Source organism: Geotrypetes seraphini, chromosome 4 (assembly GCF_902459505.1).
Source record: "Geotrypetes seraphini chromosome 4, aGeoSer1.1, whole genome shotgun sequence".
In the NCBI taxonomy this organism is placed as follows: domain Eukaryota; kingdom Metazoa; phylum Chordata; class Amphibia; order Gymnophiona; family Dermophiidae; genus Geotrypetes; species Geotrypetes seraphini.
The window spans coordinates 282,265,231-282,284,147 of record NC_047087.1 but is presented as its reverse complement, the minus strand read 5'-3'; the positions used below and the strand labels follow the sequence as shown (position 1 = coordinate 282,284,147).

The 18,917-nt window shown below is 42.6% G+C and overlaps 1 protein-coding gene across 5 annotated transcripts in view; it reads right to left on the bottom strand.

The window, feature by feature from the left end:
- CRTAC1 (cartilage acidic protein 1) overlaps positions 1-18,917 on the bottom strand; it is a 631,767-nt gene that overhangs the window by 238,588 nt on the left and 374,262 nt on the right. For all 5 annotated transcript variants that reach the window (XM_033942560.1, XM_033942561.1, XM_033942556.1 and 2 more), the window contains one exon: positions 4,199-4,344. In XM_033942560.1, the coding sequence (XP_033798451.1) occupies positions 4,199-4,344 (146 nt within the window). The remainder of the gene's footprint in view (positions 1-4,198; positions 4,345-18,917) is intronic.

The following is an 18,917-nucleotide window of genomic DNA, read 5'->3' as shown; positions in this document are numbered from 1 at the left end:
TATATTTATTTGTGCTCACAAATGTATATGTTTATGTCTTCATGTATGATACTTATGGGTCAAGCACAGATAGACAATGTCACTTTTAAATAACTCTGGCTATAAGGTTTTAGTTTATTGGATGATGTGCACAGTTCCATCCCCACTTTTTTTTTACTATTTTCTAGAAAGATACGTCAGGGCCAGTTCTCAAATAACTCATAAGAACATAAGCATCGCCTCTGCTGAGTCAGACCATAGGTCCATCGTGCCCAGCAGCCTGCTCCCGCCGCAGCCCTCCAGGTCAAAGACCTGTTAGTGATCTTTTACATACAACATTTTGCCTTGTATAGTAACCCTCTAACCATACCCCTCAATTCCCCTTTCCTTCAGGAATTCGTCCAATCCCTTTTCAACTCCAAAATCGTACTCTGCTCTACCACCTCCTCTGGAAGCGCCTTCCAAGTGTCCACCACCCTCTGAGTGAAGAAGAACTTCCTAGCGTTTGTTCTGAATCTGTCTCCCTTCAATTTCCTCGAGTGCCCTCTTGTTATTGTTACCCCCACAAGTCTGAAGAATCTGTCCCTCTCTACCTCGTCTACACCCTTCATGATCTTGTAAGTTTCTATCATGTCCCCTCTAAATCTCCGCTTTTCCAGGGAAAAAAGCCCCAGCCTCCCCAGCCTCCAACTCATACAGCTGCAAAGTAAATGGTGCTTTTGACACATCCACTGTACACACAGATGTTTCAGAAGGGCTCTCCGCATTACGCCTCACTGAAAACTGCTAGGCGCAAATGGTCTTCTAGTGTGGGGTGCCTATATAGATTTCTAGACTCTACCAAAAACGGAGTAATAGTCCCTTTATCTGACTTCATCGGTTACCAGGAGGAGCGCTACTCTGCAAGTGAAGCACCGAAAAGTAACCTCCTATCTTCTTTTTCAAGGGACCCACGGCAACAAGAGGGCATCCGTGGAAAATCATGGGCGGGAAACTACAAGGTGACACCAGGAAATTCTTTTTCACTGAAAGGGTGGTTGATCGCTGGAATAGTCTTCCACTGCAGGTGATTGAGGCCAGCAGCGTTCCTGATTTTAAGGCCAAATGGGATCGACACGTGGGATCTATTCACTAGGCAAAGGTAGGGGAGGGTCATTAGGGTGGGCAGACTAGATGGGCCGTGGCCCTTATCTGCCGTCTATTTCTATGTTTCTATGTTTCTAGAGGTTTTCCATAGCTGGTGTAAAATTATGGAATTCCCTTTCAGGGACATCGAGGTTAAACACTGACCGTTTGATCTTTAAGAGATGTTTGAAAACTCAGGGGTCCTTTTCCCAAGGCGCGCTAGCCGTTAGAGCGCACGCTAAATATTAGCATGCACTAAACGCTAACACATCCATAGAATGTAATGGACGTGAACGAAAGGACTTCCTCATGGTGTTTATTTGATGGGGGATATTATTGACTATATTGGTTTACTTTATGTAGGGTGGCGGGATTGAGATATATTTATGTTAGGGTTTTTTTTCTTTTTTATATGCTTTGTTGAAAGATTGTAATATTACGGATTGGTTTACAAATGGTGTCTGTATTGTTTATCTTCATTATAAAATTCTAATAAAAATTGATTAAAACAAAAAAAAGAATGTAATGGACGTGTTAGTGTTTCGCGGGCGCTAAAACGGCTAGCGCGACTTAGTAAAAGGACCCCTCGATTATTTGCGGATGTATTCATGTGATATATGAAGAGGAATATTGTTGTTGATAAGGAAAATTTGTAATAAAGTGTCCATGAGAACAGTGGTCACCATGCCATCACTGCTTGCAATTTGTCCATTATCCACCTCATGCCACCAGTTCACCAAGTCACACATCTATTGCGGTCCTTCGTCCTAAAATTGAGTCTTTAAACCTCCAAGATGATCTGTGTTCACCAAATAAATCCAATCAGCGTCCCGTGCCTTCTTTGTAGAATAATACGCAATGTAGCCCGACACAGAGCTGTATTTCACTGGCGACATGAGGTGGATAATGGACAAATAATGATGGCATGGCGACCACTGTAAAGCTGGTTGATTGTTGGGGCTCTCGATGTTTATATTTTTACGTTTTAGTAGGGTATTTATGAGGTGTGACAGGCCTTATATTTAAACTATGATTAAAATTAATATTAAGAATTAAAGCACTTTAGAAATACAAAAATAGCTTCATTGCGTTGTGATATATAGAATCCAGAGATAGGTGACCATTCAGTGTGTCTACATGTTTGGCACTCAAGCCCTGACTCTATAAACAGGGATGCCTAGACAGCTACAAGTTAGGTATGGTTAGGTGCCAAATATACATAAAATTTTAAAAACAAAAACTTAGGTTGTGAACCTACTAGGGACTAGAGGTCTGCACGGGAACGGGGATCGCGGGAATCCTGCGGGTCCCGCGGGAGTCCCGCAGGAATCCCCCCCTAATCCTCGGGACTCCCACGGGGACCCCCCCTCTGGTCCACGGGACTCCCAGGGGGACCCCCCTCTAGCCAACGGGACTCCCACGGGGACGGAAGGCTTTGGAAGCAGGGTTCGTCCATATAATATAATGGACACGTCAGCCTTAGTAAAAGAGGAGGTTTATAAGTTAATTACCTGAACAGAAAACAAAAAAAGGGTTCCACCAAAGAGATTCCACAAGGAAAACAGTAGCGCAAAAACAAAAGAAACTGTGGAATTGATGATCCTGTCAGAAGTAATTGCTGCTTTTTATGGGGATGGGCGGGGATGGAGGTAATTCCTTGCGGGGATAGGTGGGGACGGAGAGGATCCTGGCGGGGACGGGTGGGGACGGAGAGGATCCTGCTGGGGACGGGTGGGGATGGAGAGGATCCTGGCGGGGACGGGCGGGGATGAGTGGGATTTCTGTCCCCGCGCAACTCTCTACTAGGGACAATGAAAGTACCTGCATATATTAAATGTAAACTGCTTTGATTATACCACCTAAAGGTGGAATATCAAATCCATGACCTTAACCCTTTCTACTTATCATTTAAAGTCATATTGTTAGCCTGCGGCTGAATTTCAGGCCCACTGTTTTATTTCCCCATCCAAAATGTGTACACTCAGGCCTTCCCCCACCTCCCCCCCAGCTAACCTTACATGCATTACAAAACTTACACATACATCTAAGGGGAGCAATTTTCATTCAGGCCATTTTACCCGAGTCAATGCCATGGAAAATCAACCTCCCCATGTTTAAATGTGTGATTAGTCAACCTCCTTTTCTTGTCTTGGAAACTAAGAAACACATACTTCACCTGTCAGCTACTCTTTCCCTAGTGCTCCTGATGATTTCAAGGGTAGCCTAACCTTGTGTTTGACAAACCTTTCCCTTCTAAATTGTACTTAGCTGAATAACCCACAAAGGAGTTCTAAGGCGATTTTAGCCATTATCGTAGAAGGATCTCCATGTGGTAAATAGCAACATGCATACAGGTGGATCAGCTACATCTACAAATAACAGCTTTAGAAAGCTGCTAGTATTTACCAATGGAGATCGACACAACACAGAGATTTTTTTAAAATTTTGAATTATCTTTATTCATTTTAAAGCCAAAAATAAGTGCAACATACTATACAGACATTTTACACTTTAACAGCACTTAAATTCTATCAAATTATATTTTATGACAAAAATACATATATCATCCCCCCCTTTCTACATATCCAACAATTGCACTCAAATTAAAAGTATCTCCCCACCCATCCTGGACGTGTTTGATCCAAGGGCGAAATCAACAATCACTCCTTACAGAATTTTGTCAGCCAAACAGAGATTTAAGAAGGCATGGCCTCTCTTCATTTTAGCAAATACAACGACAAAGATGACCAATTGGTGTTCAGTCTCTTTTATTGTAATGGGTCCATTACAATAATAGAGACTGAACACCCATTGGTCACCTTTGTTGTTGTATTTGCTGTTCACCGTTGTGAAGGCAGTTTATCCTGTTTGTATCCAAGATTCCTCTCTTCATTTTACACATCTTAAGTTTTTGATCATATATTAACTTGCTCAGTCCAAAGTAATCTATATCAAAACGAGTGCCTTATTTGGATACTTATTGAAATTGCCCACAAAAGTGGCTCTTTGAATATGTCCCACTTGATTATTATATTTGCTCTACATCCAAAACACCCATGAGGACCTTTGCACTACAGCACTTCCAAAATCTTACCCGGAAGCGCACTTTCCCATTAGTGCTCATTTGTAGGTAGAGGCGATGTGGTCCATTCCAGTTTCCATATACAATATCCACCTTGCCATCTCGATTGAAGTCAGCCAGTGCTACACCACGTCCATGCTGATAAGGGTCATCAACCCCTATGGAGGCAGAATGAAAACATAGATCAGAGAGGACAGATTCTAAGAGGTTAGGGGACAATATGGCCATTGATTGGAACCATGGAAGATACCAAGTCAGACAAAGCCAACCAAATAAGGTCAAATGCTTAAGCAAGTGGCATTTGGCCTGAGTTTCTCCCTTGGCCCTTCAGGCTTTCAGTGAAATCAAAATTACCCTTCATTCATATCTAGTTGTGACAACCCATTTCTTCTCCCCATCTAGCTCACTCATGTTGTGTTGGTTCTTGGCTACAAACTACATGGTACAGTATCCAAAAGAACCCAGTGCAAATGCAACATGAGTCGGGTCATGGGCAATTCTACATTTATTCACCATTTTTGCATATAAAATTACAAAATATGAGCACATTCATGGCTAAGTGTACACTTATGCATATAAATACTAACAGGACATCTGAGCACTATTCTATAAGGGTGCATGAAAATGGCACAGCGTGTAAATGCAAGGGGGCATACATATGTGCAGAGCAAGGGTAGAAATCCAATTTACACACATTGAGGGACATTTTCGATAAGACGTCTAAGTCCATCTGTGGACATTTCCCCACAAAACGTCCAAAATTGGACTTCCAGAAGGGTCCATTTTTTTAAATACTGGACGTCCACATTTTTTTTTTGAAAATCATCTAGTTGGACATCTTGGCCACCAGAACGTTCAACTAGATGTCCAACCTCAGGACGTCTAACTTTATTCCCCATTTTTGACCACAATGCCATCCAAGTTGAAAACGTCCAAATCAGGGGTAGGGAACTCCGGTCCTCGAGAGACGTATTCCAGTCGGGTTTTCAGGATTTCCCCAATGAATATGCATGAGATCTATTTGCATGCATTGCTTTCAATGCATATTCATTGGGGAAATCCTGAAACCCCGACTGGAAATAGGCTCTCGAGGACCGGAGTTCCCTACCCCTGGTCCAAATGAAGCCCATTTGGATGTGGGAGGGGCCATCTTTCTAATGAACTGGCCACAAAGACATGCCGACAGAACACTGCAGCACATTAGAAGGCACTGCTGTGAACTTCACATAAACAGTGCCAGAAGTACATATCACCATAACCCCCTTATAATGTATGGTAAACCCTCTAATACTCCCTCCAAACTTACTATACCCACTTGTTATACCCCAATAGCCCTTTTGGTTGCAGGTGGTACCTATATGGCAGAATAGTAGGGTTTTGGTGGGCTCACACTTTCCACCATAAATGTAGTGATTGGAGTGGCTTATGGGCCTGGCTTCTCCTCTCTATGGTTCACTAGCCCACCCACCTGACTACTTAAGACACTTGTGTGATGCTCTACTAGGCCTTCCCATACCTTGTACTGCTGTTCTAGAGTCAGGGATGTACTATTTCATTTAATTTTTGAGGGGGGTGGTAGGGAGCCAGTAACCACTGGGGGAGTGTGTGGAGCTCATTATTTCATACCTCCCATGATCATCTGGTCAGTTTGGGTACCCTTTTGACACTTAGATGCTTCCCAAACAGGTCTAGTTGAAAACATCTAAGTCCCGTCTAGGAAGTCCTGAAAAAGGTTCGATTATAGCAGTAGGACGTCCAAGTCTAAGTCCACCCAAAGTCCGCCCATCCCTGCTCGTGACACGCCTACCAACAAGCCCATTTCTACTCTGGACGCACAGTGGGTAAGAAGTCCCGCTAGATGTCCAGAAAGTCAGTTTTGAAAATGCCCACTTGGACGTTTTGACTAGTAAGACATCTAAGTATCAAGTTTCAAGTTTATTTAAAATTTCTTATACAATCTAATCAAGCTTCTAAGTGGTGTACAGTAATCATAAAACATACATTGACTAAAATACAAACTTACAATTTCAGGGTATCTTTTAGGGTAGCTAATACATACAAAGACATTTAAAATTTGAACAAACAGGAACAAAAGGTAGAAAGTACCAGTTTAAGCTGTCTTTTGGATGTCTGTCATTTTTGAAAATGAGCCCCATAACCTACAGAATACTATTAAGTTACACAAACCCTTGCTGGTTAGGCCAGGTCTATGGCTGGTGTAACTATGTTTATTAAAATCTTTCTATACCGCCTATAGAGCCAAAAAGGATCAAAGCGGTTTACATCACAACTTAATCATATTTAACAAAGGAACTCCAGACTGTTATATGAAATAAATAAATCCAAATCTACACGAATCAGTACAAATTAATGCAGATTACGGTCCCCATTCTATTATTAAATTCGAGAGAGCCATTTGAAAAACTGTAGACATATAAATGTAATAAAATTGAGAAAACAGAGCAATTAGTTGTACCTCAGCCCAATTGCTGAATCGTGATACACAGGTGGCCCACTTCCTTCCTCTTTTTTTTGTGTGTTTCAGACACAGACTCCTGAGGCAGGCTGTATATGCTGAAATACGTGTTGAATCTTTAAGAGCATCCTCTATAATAAAACCCTAAGAGGCTGTGATCCCTGACAACATGCTGTGTCCTTCCGTGGCCGTATTCTATTTGCGGCATGTGCGCTGGCTTCAGGCGCATGCAGCAATTTCAGTAGTGGTGGCAGTTTGACTCCTGCGCTGCCACTGCCGGGACACCTCTTCTCATCCCCGGACCAGCAAACGCAGCAGCCGCGGGGCATTTGCTAGGCCGGCCCACTTTGATGATATGAGGTGGGCCGGCCTAGCAAAAGCCCTGAGGCTGCCCAGGCTAGCGGATGCTGGACAGGGGAAGCAGGGAAAGGAGAAGGGATACTGCTGGACAGGAGGAGCAGGGAAGAGGTGCTGCTGGACAGGGGGGGAGGTAAAAGGAAGGGAGAAGGCCTGCTGCTGGACAGGGGGAGCAGGCAAGGGGTGGTGGTGGACAGTCAAGGAAAGAGAGAGACAGAAAGAAAGACAGACAGACAGACAGACAGTGGTCAAGGAGAGAGAGATAGAAAGACAGACACACACATCTAGTCTAGCACCCGTTAATGTAACGGGCTTAAAGACTAGTTTTAAATAAAGAACTTTGAGGACACAACTAGCTTTGTTGTCTTCCATCATCCTCGCTGTTTGTTTCTTCCATGTAAATGTAAGGCACATGGATACCAGGGTACAACAGTACTCTATAATGGAATCAGGGCACCCAGACAGTAGGAGGGGGGGGATTGGGGGTGGCAGAGGGAGTGGGCATCCCTCCTGCTGGCCAACCTCATTGAGGGACAGGTTCCCGGCCACTATACTGATTGCCGCAGGGAGATTCCCTTACGGCGATCAACTCAGCGGCAACGCAATTATCTAACCGGCGCCGGTGACATGGACGCCAGTTAGAGAATGGGGATGGTTATAAGGGCTTAGGCATCTGTCCATCAGGGCAGAAGCAATTCTATATAGGATGCCCGTGTGCGATTCTCAAAAGCTGCTTAGCGCATGTTCTATACAGAATCCGGCCCTTTTTTCACAGACCTATAATTGTGCTGTTTCCCATGACAAGACTTGGATGTCCCTATTCTGACTTGAGCATCCTTTCAAAAATGCCTCTGTGTATAACCCTCTGTAATTTGAAGTCCATTCCCCCCCCCCATACACACATAGTAGATATAGATAGATAAATATAGATGTGATATATGTGTTTACTGTTTAGCCTTTCTTGGATAGAACTGTACATGGCAAGTGGTTAACTCTACTCTGATGTAGGGCGAACCTTACTCTTTTATTAAATAGAAGATGATCAGAACTAGGAATCTCAGAACATGTTCTGCAATGGTTTCAAGGTTTCCTGGAAAATAGGCGATACAGAGTATTAAAATCAAGTTTATCAAGTTTATTATGTAATTTGATTAATCGCCTATTCTACATTCTAGGCGATATACAAACAATAACGAATGAATAAAAACTTGGGGTAATTATAACATAGACAAATAAAATTACATAATTACAAAAACTTACAATCATGAAACACTAGGAAAACTATATTTAAAGGGTTACATTCTGTATCAAATTTTATATTTCAGGATTACAACAATAGGGAGGGAATAAAAGCACAAATAAGAAAAAAAAGGTTAAGAAGGAATATAAGGTTATTTATTAACTAAAAGCATCATTGAAAAAGAAACTTTTAAGCTTAGTCTTGAAATTAACTAAGTTCTTTTCTTCTCTTATATATAAAAGATGGAGTCCACTCGGATTACTGGACTTTACCGTGCGGAGTACCACAAAAATCTCCTACCTCACTGATAACATTTTTATGACCAGCCTAAACTCAATTACTCTAAGCCCGAGGGAATGACTTTTCTCCTACGCAAATGATATCTTTCTCTTGACCACTTTGAATCTAAACTTAGCAAATCTTTCTATCAAGCTATTGAGAGCTCTAGACAAAGCGCAAGAATGGTCAGCAAAATACCATCTCAAATTAAACACTGAAAAAACTAAACTACCATGGTTTGGGCCACAGATACACTCGATCCTCTCTACTATTACAATAACAAATGGGGTCAGCTTCAATATAGAAAGTGCTAAGGTTTTGAGAGTCACTTTAGACACAACACTGATGGGAGGAGGAAGAGAGGGAAAGAATTAAATTGGAGTTCTGCAGAGGGAAATTTATTTATTTATTCAATTTTATATACCATTCTCCCAGGAGAGCTCAGAACGGTTTACATGAGTGTATTCAGGTACTTCAGCATTTTTCCCTGACTGTCCTGGTCAGCTCACAATCTATCTAATGTACCTGGGGCAATGGGGGGATTAGGTGACTTGCCCAGGTCACAGGGGCAGCGTGGGTTTGAACCCACAACCTCAGGGTGCTGAGGCTGTAGTTTTAACCACTGCGCCACTCTAGAAATCAAAATGTAGCAAAAGTGAGCCAAGCATAGAACGATCAAGCCATTGTGACATCACTGATGAATTTGGCTCTTAGGCATTGGTGGAATGAGGCATTGTGATGTCACAATACCTGCTCTGGTTATCAGAGGCTGAAACTTGTCATGCTATTTATTGATTCAATTTTCTATGCTGTTCTCCCAAGGAAGCTCAGAATGGTTTACATGAGTTTATTCAGATACTCCGGCATTTTTCCTGTCTGTCCCCATGGGCTCATAATCTATCTAATGTACCTGGGGAAATGGGGGGATTAAGTGACTTGCCCAGGGTCACAAGGAGCAGCGTGGATTTGAACCCACAACCCCAGGGTGCTGAGGCTGTAGCTTTAACCACTGCACCACTGGGTAAGGGTAGCCTGAGAAAACCCAGAGGTCTGTGGAAAGGGGCAGGGCTAGAATAAGGGAATCAGAGCCCACACTGATGGTGTGTAAGGCTAGATTCATTCCCGATTGCCCTTATGGGCCAATTAAATCCATTAGGCATGAGGTCAGTCGTAAATCTCTTGCTAACTTGACTGATCCCAAATGTACAGTACAGGGGGAGCTGCTTCAAAGAAATTAAAGAAGAAAAAAAAAGACCTAAAGACTGTAAAATTTAAGTGACAGAAGTTATGGTTTTCTGCTGTATTTTTCAAGCTCTTCACTTCTTGCAGCTCCCTTTAGAAGAAGGGAAGAGAACCAGATATGGGGAGGTGGTATGCAGGTGACAAGGGATGAGGAAAACGAGACGCTTTTCTTTTCCGTGGCATCATTAAGACACATTTGAAAAATGTAATCTAGCCTTTCATTAAAATCTCATTTTGCTGAGTGATATCCTCTATGTAAAAAAAAAAAAAAAAAAAAATCTTTTCTGTCTGCTTATTTGACAAGAAATAATAAAAATACTGATGATTTTGATAAGGTAATAAAATGACCATCATAAACCAGAGTGTAAGAAGGATATATAGAGAGTGCATGAGTGTAAAAGAAGGAGGGGGAAGGGTGAAAGCTCCATCCCAGTAATTGAAAGCCAGAATGACTGCAGAAGTTTAACAAGACATGCCAAGGGTGCATTTATCAACCAAACAGATGGTGCTGAATGTGACTCTCGACCCCATTATTCTGGTGAAAGGGAGGCGGCTCCTTGCCAAGGTGAGAGAAAAACATACTGATTCTGAAGGCTAAGACCATTTAAGAAATCTAGATGTGGTAAGGTAATATGGACCTGATTTACTAAGCTCTTTCCCATAGATATAGAAATGGAAATAACTTTAGTACATCGGGTCATATTTCCCAAACCCAGCACTTAGTAACTCAGACCAGGAAGGATGTCGGGGCCCATCAAAGCTTTGAACACACATCCTAGCACATTTTAGTGTTTGCTATTCTGCTTTTGTATTACTAAAACAAAAGTGCAGGTAGTCCACGGGTTAAGAACGAGTTACGTTCTTAAAGCCGTTCTTAAGTGGGATTTGTATGTAACTCCGAACTTGTAGATTTTCAGATTCTTGCTGCTTACCTCTGCTCCCAGCTGACAAAAGGGCCAACAGTCCCCAGCGTTCCCTCTAAGGTACAGCATGCACAACCACACCCTGTTCTAAATGTGGCCATGCATCATTCCTGAATCTGCTACAGGAGAAGCGTAGGAGTCTTTGTACAATCAATCATTCTTTCCAGACTGGACTATTGTAATTCCATCTATCTAAGTCTAATCAAGAAAAATCTTCACAGACTTCAGCGGATCCAGAACACTGCGGCTGGGTTGATCTTCGCAAAAAGCAAATTTGATCATGTTTCCCCACTTCTGTCAAAACTTCACTGGCTTCCGGCGATTTCTAGGATTCACTTTAAATGTTTCTGCCTAATTTTCAAGATCCTACATGGCATTCTTCCTCCCCTAATCCCACTATCCTGGTATTCTTTGAGACATGACACTACCAGATCCGTCCACATACTCAAACTATCTTTCCCCTCGTTAAAAGGCATCATGTATGCAGGTAAATTAGGGAAATCCCTTTTCTTCAAATTCACTGAGCTTTGGAATAACCTCCCTGCCCCGCTGCGGAACCTAGGCTCATTCCAATTATTCCGAAAGCATCTGAAAACCTGGCTTTTCTCCAAAACGTAAAGCTATCTATTTAAAATGTAAAGCTAGCTATCCTCTTCATAACCTCTAATTTCTTATTATGTCCTTCCCTCATTTATTGAATTACCTGAAAACCGTGCCGAGTTCTATCTTTATGGAGATGATGCCGTATACAAAGTCTTGATCCCTTATACTTCATCTAGATTACTGAGGTTGAATGACCAATACTTATTGGTCATTCCCTCTCTCAAAATTATTAACACATTTATTTATTTATTTATTTTTATTTATTTATTTATTTAGATTTATATCCCGTTCTCCCAGTAGCTCAGAACGGTCTACAAGTAAACATACACAGTAGAAGTAATTAGGCAAATAAGATGTACAATAGGTTTAGATGCTTGGACATACAAGATTGTGCAGTATTTATCAGGGTACAAACAATTTTTCAGAGTACAGACATGGCGGCAATCTATCTTTTCCATTACAGCTCCTCAAACATGGAATTCACTTCCAATTTATTTAAGAGAGGAAAAGAATTTGGACCAATTCAAGAGCAAACTCAAGGGTTTTCTTATTAAAGATGCATTCAATGATTAAATGAATTGCATATGACTTTCATTTTATCTTCATTTTTTTGAGAGTTTTCTCCTTCCCTTTCCTATTGTTCTTAACCTTAATTGTTTTTCTTTATATTAATCAGATTGTATTTCTTTCCTAGTCTTTCCTTGTGTTTTATTATGTTTGTATATGTTGGTTTACATTATGTTTAGTAGTTTTAGTCCCTTTGTTAGTTATGTTTGTTTCCCCTAACTCTGTAATTTTTATCAATTTGTACATCGCTTAGAACTCGGAATAGGCGATTAATCAAATATTTTAATAAACTTGAAACTTACGGTTTAGTTTAGTTTAGGAGTCTATGCTAGTGGAAATGCTGCTCATTTAAATCAAATGAAGGCACAGCCACATTTTTAAGTACGCGTCGTACTTAAGTGGGGTATTTGTAACTCAGACTGCCTGTACTGGGATGTGCTAGGTTAGAATTTGGATTGGCTTAATTTGATCTCTCATCCTGTGATCCTGTCATCCTGAACAAGTGAGGAAAGCATGCAGAGTATGGCTCTTAGATTTCTTTCCATTTCTTCAGATGTGTATGGGTGTCTATGTGCATGAATATGTAACTCATATTCTAATGAATGTGTACATATGTTTATTTTCTGCGTCTCTGACCAGCAGAGGAAAGGGGTAGGATGGCCTGAATGGAGTGTTTCTCAAACATTCTGTTGGTTTGGAAAGAATAATAAATTTTAAAAATTTTTTTAGTATTTATATACCACTTATAGCCTAAGAGGTTTACATTCAGGTACTTAAGCATTTTTCTCTATCCTGTCTGTCCTGGTGGGCTCACACTCTACCTAACGTACCTGGGGCAATGGGGGGATTAAGTGACTTACCCAGGGTCACAAGGAGCAGCATGGGATTTGAACCCACAACCTCAGGGTGCTGAGGCTGTAGCTCTAACCACTGTGCCACATACTCCCACAGAGGTAGTATATCTAGCCATTAGCTATCTCTCAAAATATATTAAAGCATAGATTCTATATATTAACCCTTTATTTGGCATTGCTACTCAGAAGCAACATGTGTCTTCTATGGCTCTTATGGGTAATCTTCATCTCCAAATGATTGTCGCTTGGCACTGTTGCTCTTGCTCAACTTCAAGTTACGTAAAGCAGCCATTTCACCATCTGCCAATTAAAGCGTTAACCACAGGCTACCAGTTTCCAAACATCAACTGATGTTGTGATGCTTCTCCACCATTATGAACCACTGCACTTAGCAGCTAGAAGCAAACTGTATGATTCAATCACTAAAGCCCTAATTTTTGAAGTATATGGGCATCTCAAAAGGCAACATTATGGCTCGGATTCTGGAAATGGCGCCTACTTCTGCTGGTGCCTACAAAAACAGTGACGGCTGTTACCAGAATTGCAGCTTATGTCAAACTTAGGTGTCGTTAATGTAGGCCATGGTTTTAAAGGCATACATTACTGGCGCCTAAGGGCCAGATTCACGAAACCCTACCGGTTTGCGATCGTTCCACGACCCAATTTTTCCCTGACCCGATTCACTAACCTTGTGGCCGATCAATCTCCCACCCGATCCGATCCGCCCATGCAAATGAAGGGAAATTGCATGCATAAGTAGGAAGGCAGCGATTCACTAAACAAGCCCAATTGGGGCTTGTTGATCCAAAAAAAAAGCGACTGCTGAGGACCTGTCGCAACTGTCCTTGCCGACACTCCTGCTCTCCGCCACCATGAAATCCTGCTCTCTGCTGCCAAATTACTCCCCATAGTTCTGCAAAAAAGCGCAGTGCAGTGCGAGCCCGTGGTTTTAACCCGCGGATTAAAAGCAGGTTTTGTTCCATAAATAATCTGGCTGCACAAGGTGCGTTCTGTCTGAAGAACTGGAGAATATTTCTAAAATATGTACATTTTGATTCCTTTGGGCCAGCAAGTACTGCATTCACCCCTCCCCCTTTGTTTCGACCATGAAGACCAAGCACATGTGCGGTTCGCATCTAGAGCCAACCAAGATGGTCTGCGCGTGTGTCGCGATCACTCAAAAGCGATCCTTGGGGTGTGCTTGGAGCGTGCATCCAATCAGATAATCTGCATGAGGACTCAGTAGTGAACCAGTCGCCCGGCAAGACTCGGCCACAGATCATAGAAACATAGAAATTGACGGCAGAAAAGGGCCTTAGCCCATCAAGTCTGCCCACACCAATGACCCACTAGGCCTCAGTTTGATGGAGAATCATCACCTAATGGTACTTAAGATCATTTACAGCCATAACCACACCTACTTTGACCTTAGGCACCAAGACGTAACCACGATTCTGGTGCCTATTGGGTTAGGTGCTTGCCAGCATCTACTTTTTTTAAATGGATTCTTAATTGGGTTTTATGTAGGAAAAAAAGAAATAAAACAAAGAATATAATTGATACCTTTTTTTAATTGGACTAACCAGAGCATGGATAAATTAGCTTTCAAAGGTAGTCCTTCTTCAGATCAGAGATAAGAAAATGAAGACACAGCTATCAGCATATAAGAGTAAAATATCAAAGTATTCAAATGACAGACTTATAGGAAAAGGGAGGGGAGAGTGGGAGACAGGGAGATAAGTAAGGGCCTTAAGCCCCTCCCAGTGCATCCCGGTAATGCTTTAGGAGGCGTCTAAGGCCCTGATTGACTCAGGCACCTAAGACCCCTACCACTGGGAGAGGCATTATGTGCCTGAGCAAATCAGGGCCTTAGGCCCCTCCCAGGACGCACTGGGAGACCCACCATTTTGAAGGGGCGGGTCTGCCGGCAGGAGGGAGTAGGCATCCCTCCTGCTGATCTTCACTTCAAAGGTATGGGGGGCCCCGGTCAAGACAGCTGGGTGGGGGGAGGCCCACTGGAACACCAGGTGGCCTTTTGTTGTTGTTGGGGTGTCGGGGGGGGGGTAGTGGCAGAAGGGAATGGGCATCTGTCCTGTTTTTTAAAAAAATCTATGGGATGGGGGGGGGGGTCGGTCAGTCACTCAGTCCTGGCCCGACTTTTATATTTATTTATTTTTTCAATGGTCATAGATATTGTGCGTGTACAAGACATGCTCAACAGCTTTGCCCATTAAAAAAAAAAATCTATTCTCCCCCTGCCTCGAACAGCTGAGCAGCAGGGGAAGCCTCAGAGCCACTCAGGGGCAGGGAGAGCAGCTAGCAACGGCGAAAAGGGTGAACAGAATGCTAGGAATGATTAAGAAGGGGATCACTCTTTGCCCCCCTAATGTGTTACCCATATATGTCTTCTTTCTACTTTAATGATTGTAGTTCACCCCCCCTTTCCTTTTGTGTCTGTATTGAATCTTGTATGTATGTATAGTGAGAGATTGGAGAAACTGGGCCTCTTCTCTCTTGAAAAGAGGAGACTGAGAGGGGACATGATCGAAATATTCAAAATACTGAAGGGAATAAACAGCAGATAAAGACAGATTGTTCACCCTCTCCAAGAAAGGGAGAACGAGAGGGCACTCTCTAAAGTTGAAAGAGAATAGATTCCGTACAAACGTAAGGAAGTTCTTCTTCACCCAGAGAGTGATAGAAAACTGGAACGCTCTTCTGGAGTCTGTTATAGGGGAAAACACCCTCCAGGGATTCAAGACAAAGTTGGGCAAGTTCCTGCTAAACTGGAAAGTACGCAGGTGAGGCTGGACTCATTTAGAGCACTGGTCTTTGACCTGGGGGCCGCCGCGTGAGCGGACTGCTGGGCACGATGGACCACTGGTCTGACCCAGCAGCGGCAATTCTTATGTTCTTACGTATATATTATTTGGTAATAATTTCTTGTAAAGTCTTTCCCCTATTTTAATCTGTAATACGCTTTGAAATATTTGACATTGCATACACATCAAATTTTAATAAAACTTGATCACAAACATATCGGAGAAAGTTATCATGCCACTGTACCGGGCCATGGTGCGCCCCCACCTGGAATACTGCATCCAGCACTGGTCGCCATACATGAAGGACATTGTACTATTCAAAAGGGTCCAGAGAAGAGCGACGAAAATGGTTAAGGGGCCGGAGGAGTTGCCGTACAGTGAGAGATTAGTGAAACTGGGCCTTTTCTCTCTTGAAAAGAGGAGACTGAGAGGGGACATGATCGAAACATTCAAGATACTGAAGGGGATAGACTTAGTAGATAAAGACTAGTTGTTCATCCTCTCCAATGTAGAGAGAACGAGAGGGTACTCTCTAGAGTTAAAAGGGGATAGATTCCGTACAAACGTAAGGAAGTTCTTCTTCACCCAGAGAGTGGTAGAAAACTGGAACACTCTTCCGGAGTCTGTCATAGGGGAAAAATACCCTCCAGGGATTCAAGACAAAGTTAGACAAGTTCCTGCTGAACTGGAACGTACGCAGGTGAGGCTACACTCAGTTAGGGCACTGGTCTTTGACCTGGGGGCCGTCATGTGAGCGGACTGTTGGGCACGATTGAACCACTGGTCTGACCCAGCAGCAGCAATTCTTATGTTCTTATGACCTGTGCCTAGCAACAGCTCGGTCCTCCCCCCATTTACTGGCGATTCTCCGCATGAATATCATGCATATAATTTGCATGCAATTGTGCTGAGCATCGCTAGTAAAAGAACAATCGCTCCCACCACAGTATTTTCTACCGGTGGTGTTGGAGCTTTGTGCATCTGACCCTATGTCTGATCTTTAAGACCTTTAAAAGAAATGGCTCAAAGCACTTGAAGAACAAGATCTTCCTTTACACACCTGCAAGATCACGAAGGTCCTCCCCATGGAATATTCCTAACCATACCCTCTCCAAAAGGGCATCAGACAACAGGTTACTAGGGTTACCAGATTTTACTTTTGTAAAACCTGGACCCATAGACCTGCCCCCCCAGGCTCGCCCCGTTCCACCCAGCCCCCGCCCCATTATTCCCACGCCCCCCCCCAGCCCCCGCCCCCCCTCAGCCTGTTCTCATCAGTTGGGAGGGCATCCACACATGCGTGGATGCCCCCCTCCCGTCGCGATCTGAAGAGGAAGCTTTTCAAAATCCATCCGGGCAAATCTGGACGTCCGGTAACACTATATGTTACCTGCCGGAAAGACTTATCCGGAGCAGCCTCCACACTTTGGAATGCAGTCCCTGAAAGGCTCCACTTAGCACATGACTATCTATAGGAGGTGAAAGCTTGGCTCTTCAACCAGGCCTTTGATGGAAGCAGTAACTAGCTTGCTAGTCACACACACACATATTAGGCTGGCTGCACATACTATAGCAGGAACAGTCCTACCCTAGCTAAGATCATTTTCAAGCACCATTCTTACCTCATGTGCCACTTTCTTTAAATTAGTTTCCTTATTATCTTACTCCTGTAACTCTGTCCTATTTATCTGCATGTTTCATCTTTGCTTATACTTCTGCTGTCTATTAAAATGTTTTATCGCATATTGTGTTGACATTTTTAGCATACTATGCCATACTTTGTATCTAATCTGAACATTTTTACTGCTGTAATTGTCTATTCCTTGTGTTTGACTTATTCTTGCTGTGCACCGCCTTGAGTGAATTCCTTCAAAAAGGGCAGTAAATAAATCCTAACAAAGTTGCTTTCCTTCATACCAGTTTTTCTGTATAAGTGGTTTATTTTGCTTGATTTGAATGATTCATAAATATATATTTTTTTTAATACAATAATACAACGAATCCATACAAATACAATTTACCTATCAGCCCATCAGTTACCACCAGTACTCTCTCCAGCAGGTACAATTTAATCCCCACTTGTTATAAAACCATAGTTTCAAGGCACCTCAAACCCTATAGATTTATAATCCGTATTAATAATATCAATTATTAATAAGCTTTGGGCCCAATGTTCAGTCCACAATGGTCAGCAGTTTTCAGTCTGCTGATAGATGTGGGGAGAATTAAGCCCAGGTATTCAGTGCAGAAAATGACATGGGGGTCAAATTTTTCCCCATCACAGTGGGAACTCATTTTCCTGTCCCTGCCCCATTCCTGCAAGCTCTGTCCTCATCTGCACAAGCCTCAAACACTTTAAAATCATAAGTAGCGACATTCTAGAGCTCAGATTGTGATGTCATAATGCCTCATTCCACCAATGCCTAAGCTTCGTCCTCATCTGCACAAGCCTCAAACACTTTAAAATCATAAGTAGCAAAATTCTAGAGCTCAGATTGTGATGTCATAATGCCTCATTCCACCAATGCCTAAGCTCCGTCCTCATCTGCACAAGCCTCAAACACTTTAAAATCATAAGTAGCAAAATTCTAGAGCTCAGATTGTGATGTTATAATGCCTCATTCCACCACTGCCTAAGCTCCGTCCTCATCTGCACAAGCCTCAAACACTTTGAAATCATAAGTAGCAACATTCTAGAGCTCAGATTGTGATGTCATAATGCCTCATTCCACCAATGCCTAAGCTTCGTCCTCATCTGCACAAGCCTCAAACACTTTAAAATCATAAGTAGCAAAATTCTAGAGCTCAGATTGTGATGTCATAATGCCTCATTCCACCAATGCCTAAGCTCCGTCCTCATCTGCACAAGCCTCAAACACTTTAAAATCATAAGTAGCAAAATTCTAGAGCTCAGATTGTGATGTCATAATGCCTCATTCCACCAATGCCTAAGCTCCGTCCTCATCTGCACAAGCCTCAAACACTTTCAAATCATAAGTGTCCAAGGCTTGTGAAGTTAAGGCAGAACTTACAGGAATGGGGCAGGTACAGGGACAGCGAAAAAACTCACGAGGACCGGAAAATTGAGTTCTTGCGGGGACGGGGAAAAATTTGTCCCCATGTCATTCTCTAAATCATGCCCAAGCTCCAGCATTGAATATCTAGGTATGTAAAGTCACTCAGAAGTTAACTGGGCACCAGCCACTATTCAGACCGATACCCAATTTGGAGAATAAAATGAGGACAGCCTTTTTAACTGTCCTGTCTTTGGCCACTTACTTAATTGGTTCGTTGACGGAATATCACTGCTAACTGGTTAACTGCGAGTGCTGCATAAGCTCCATCTCCAGACTGCCCTGGCATTAACT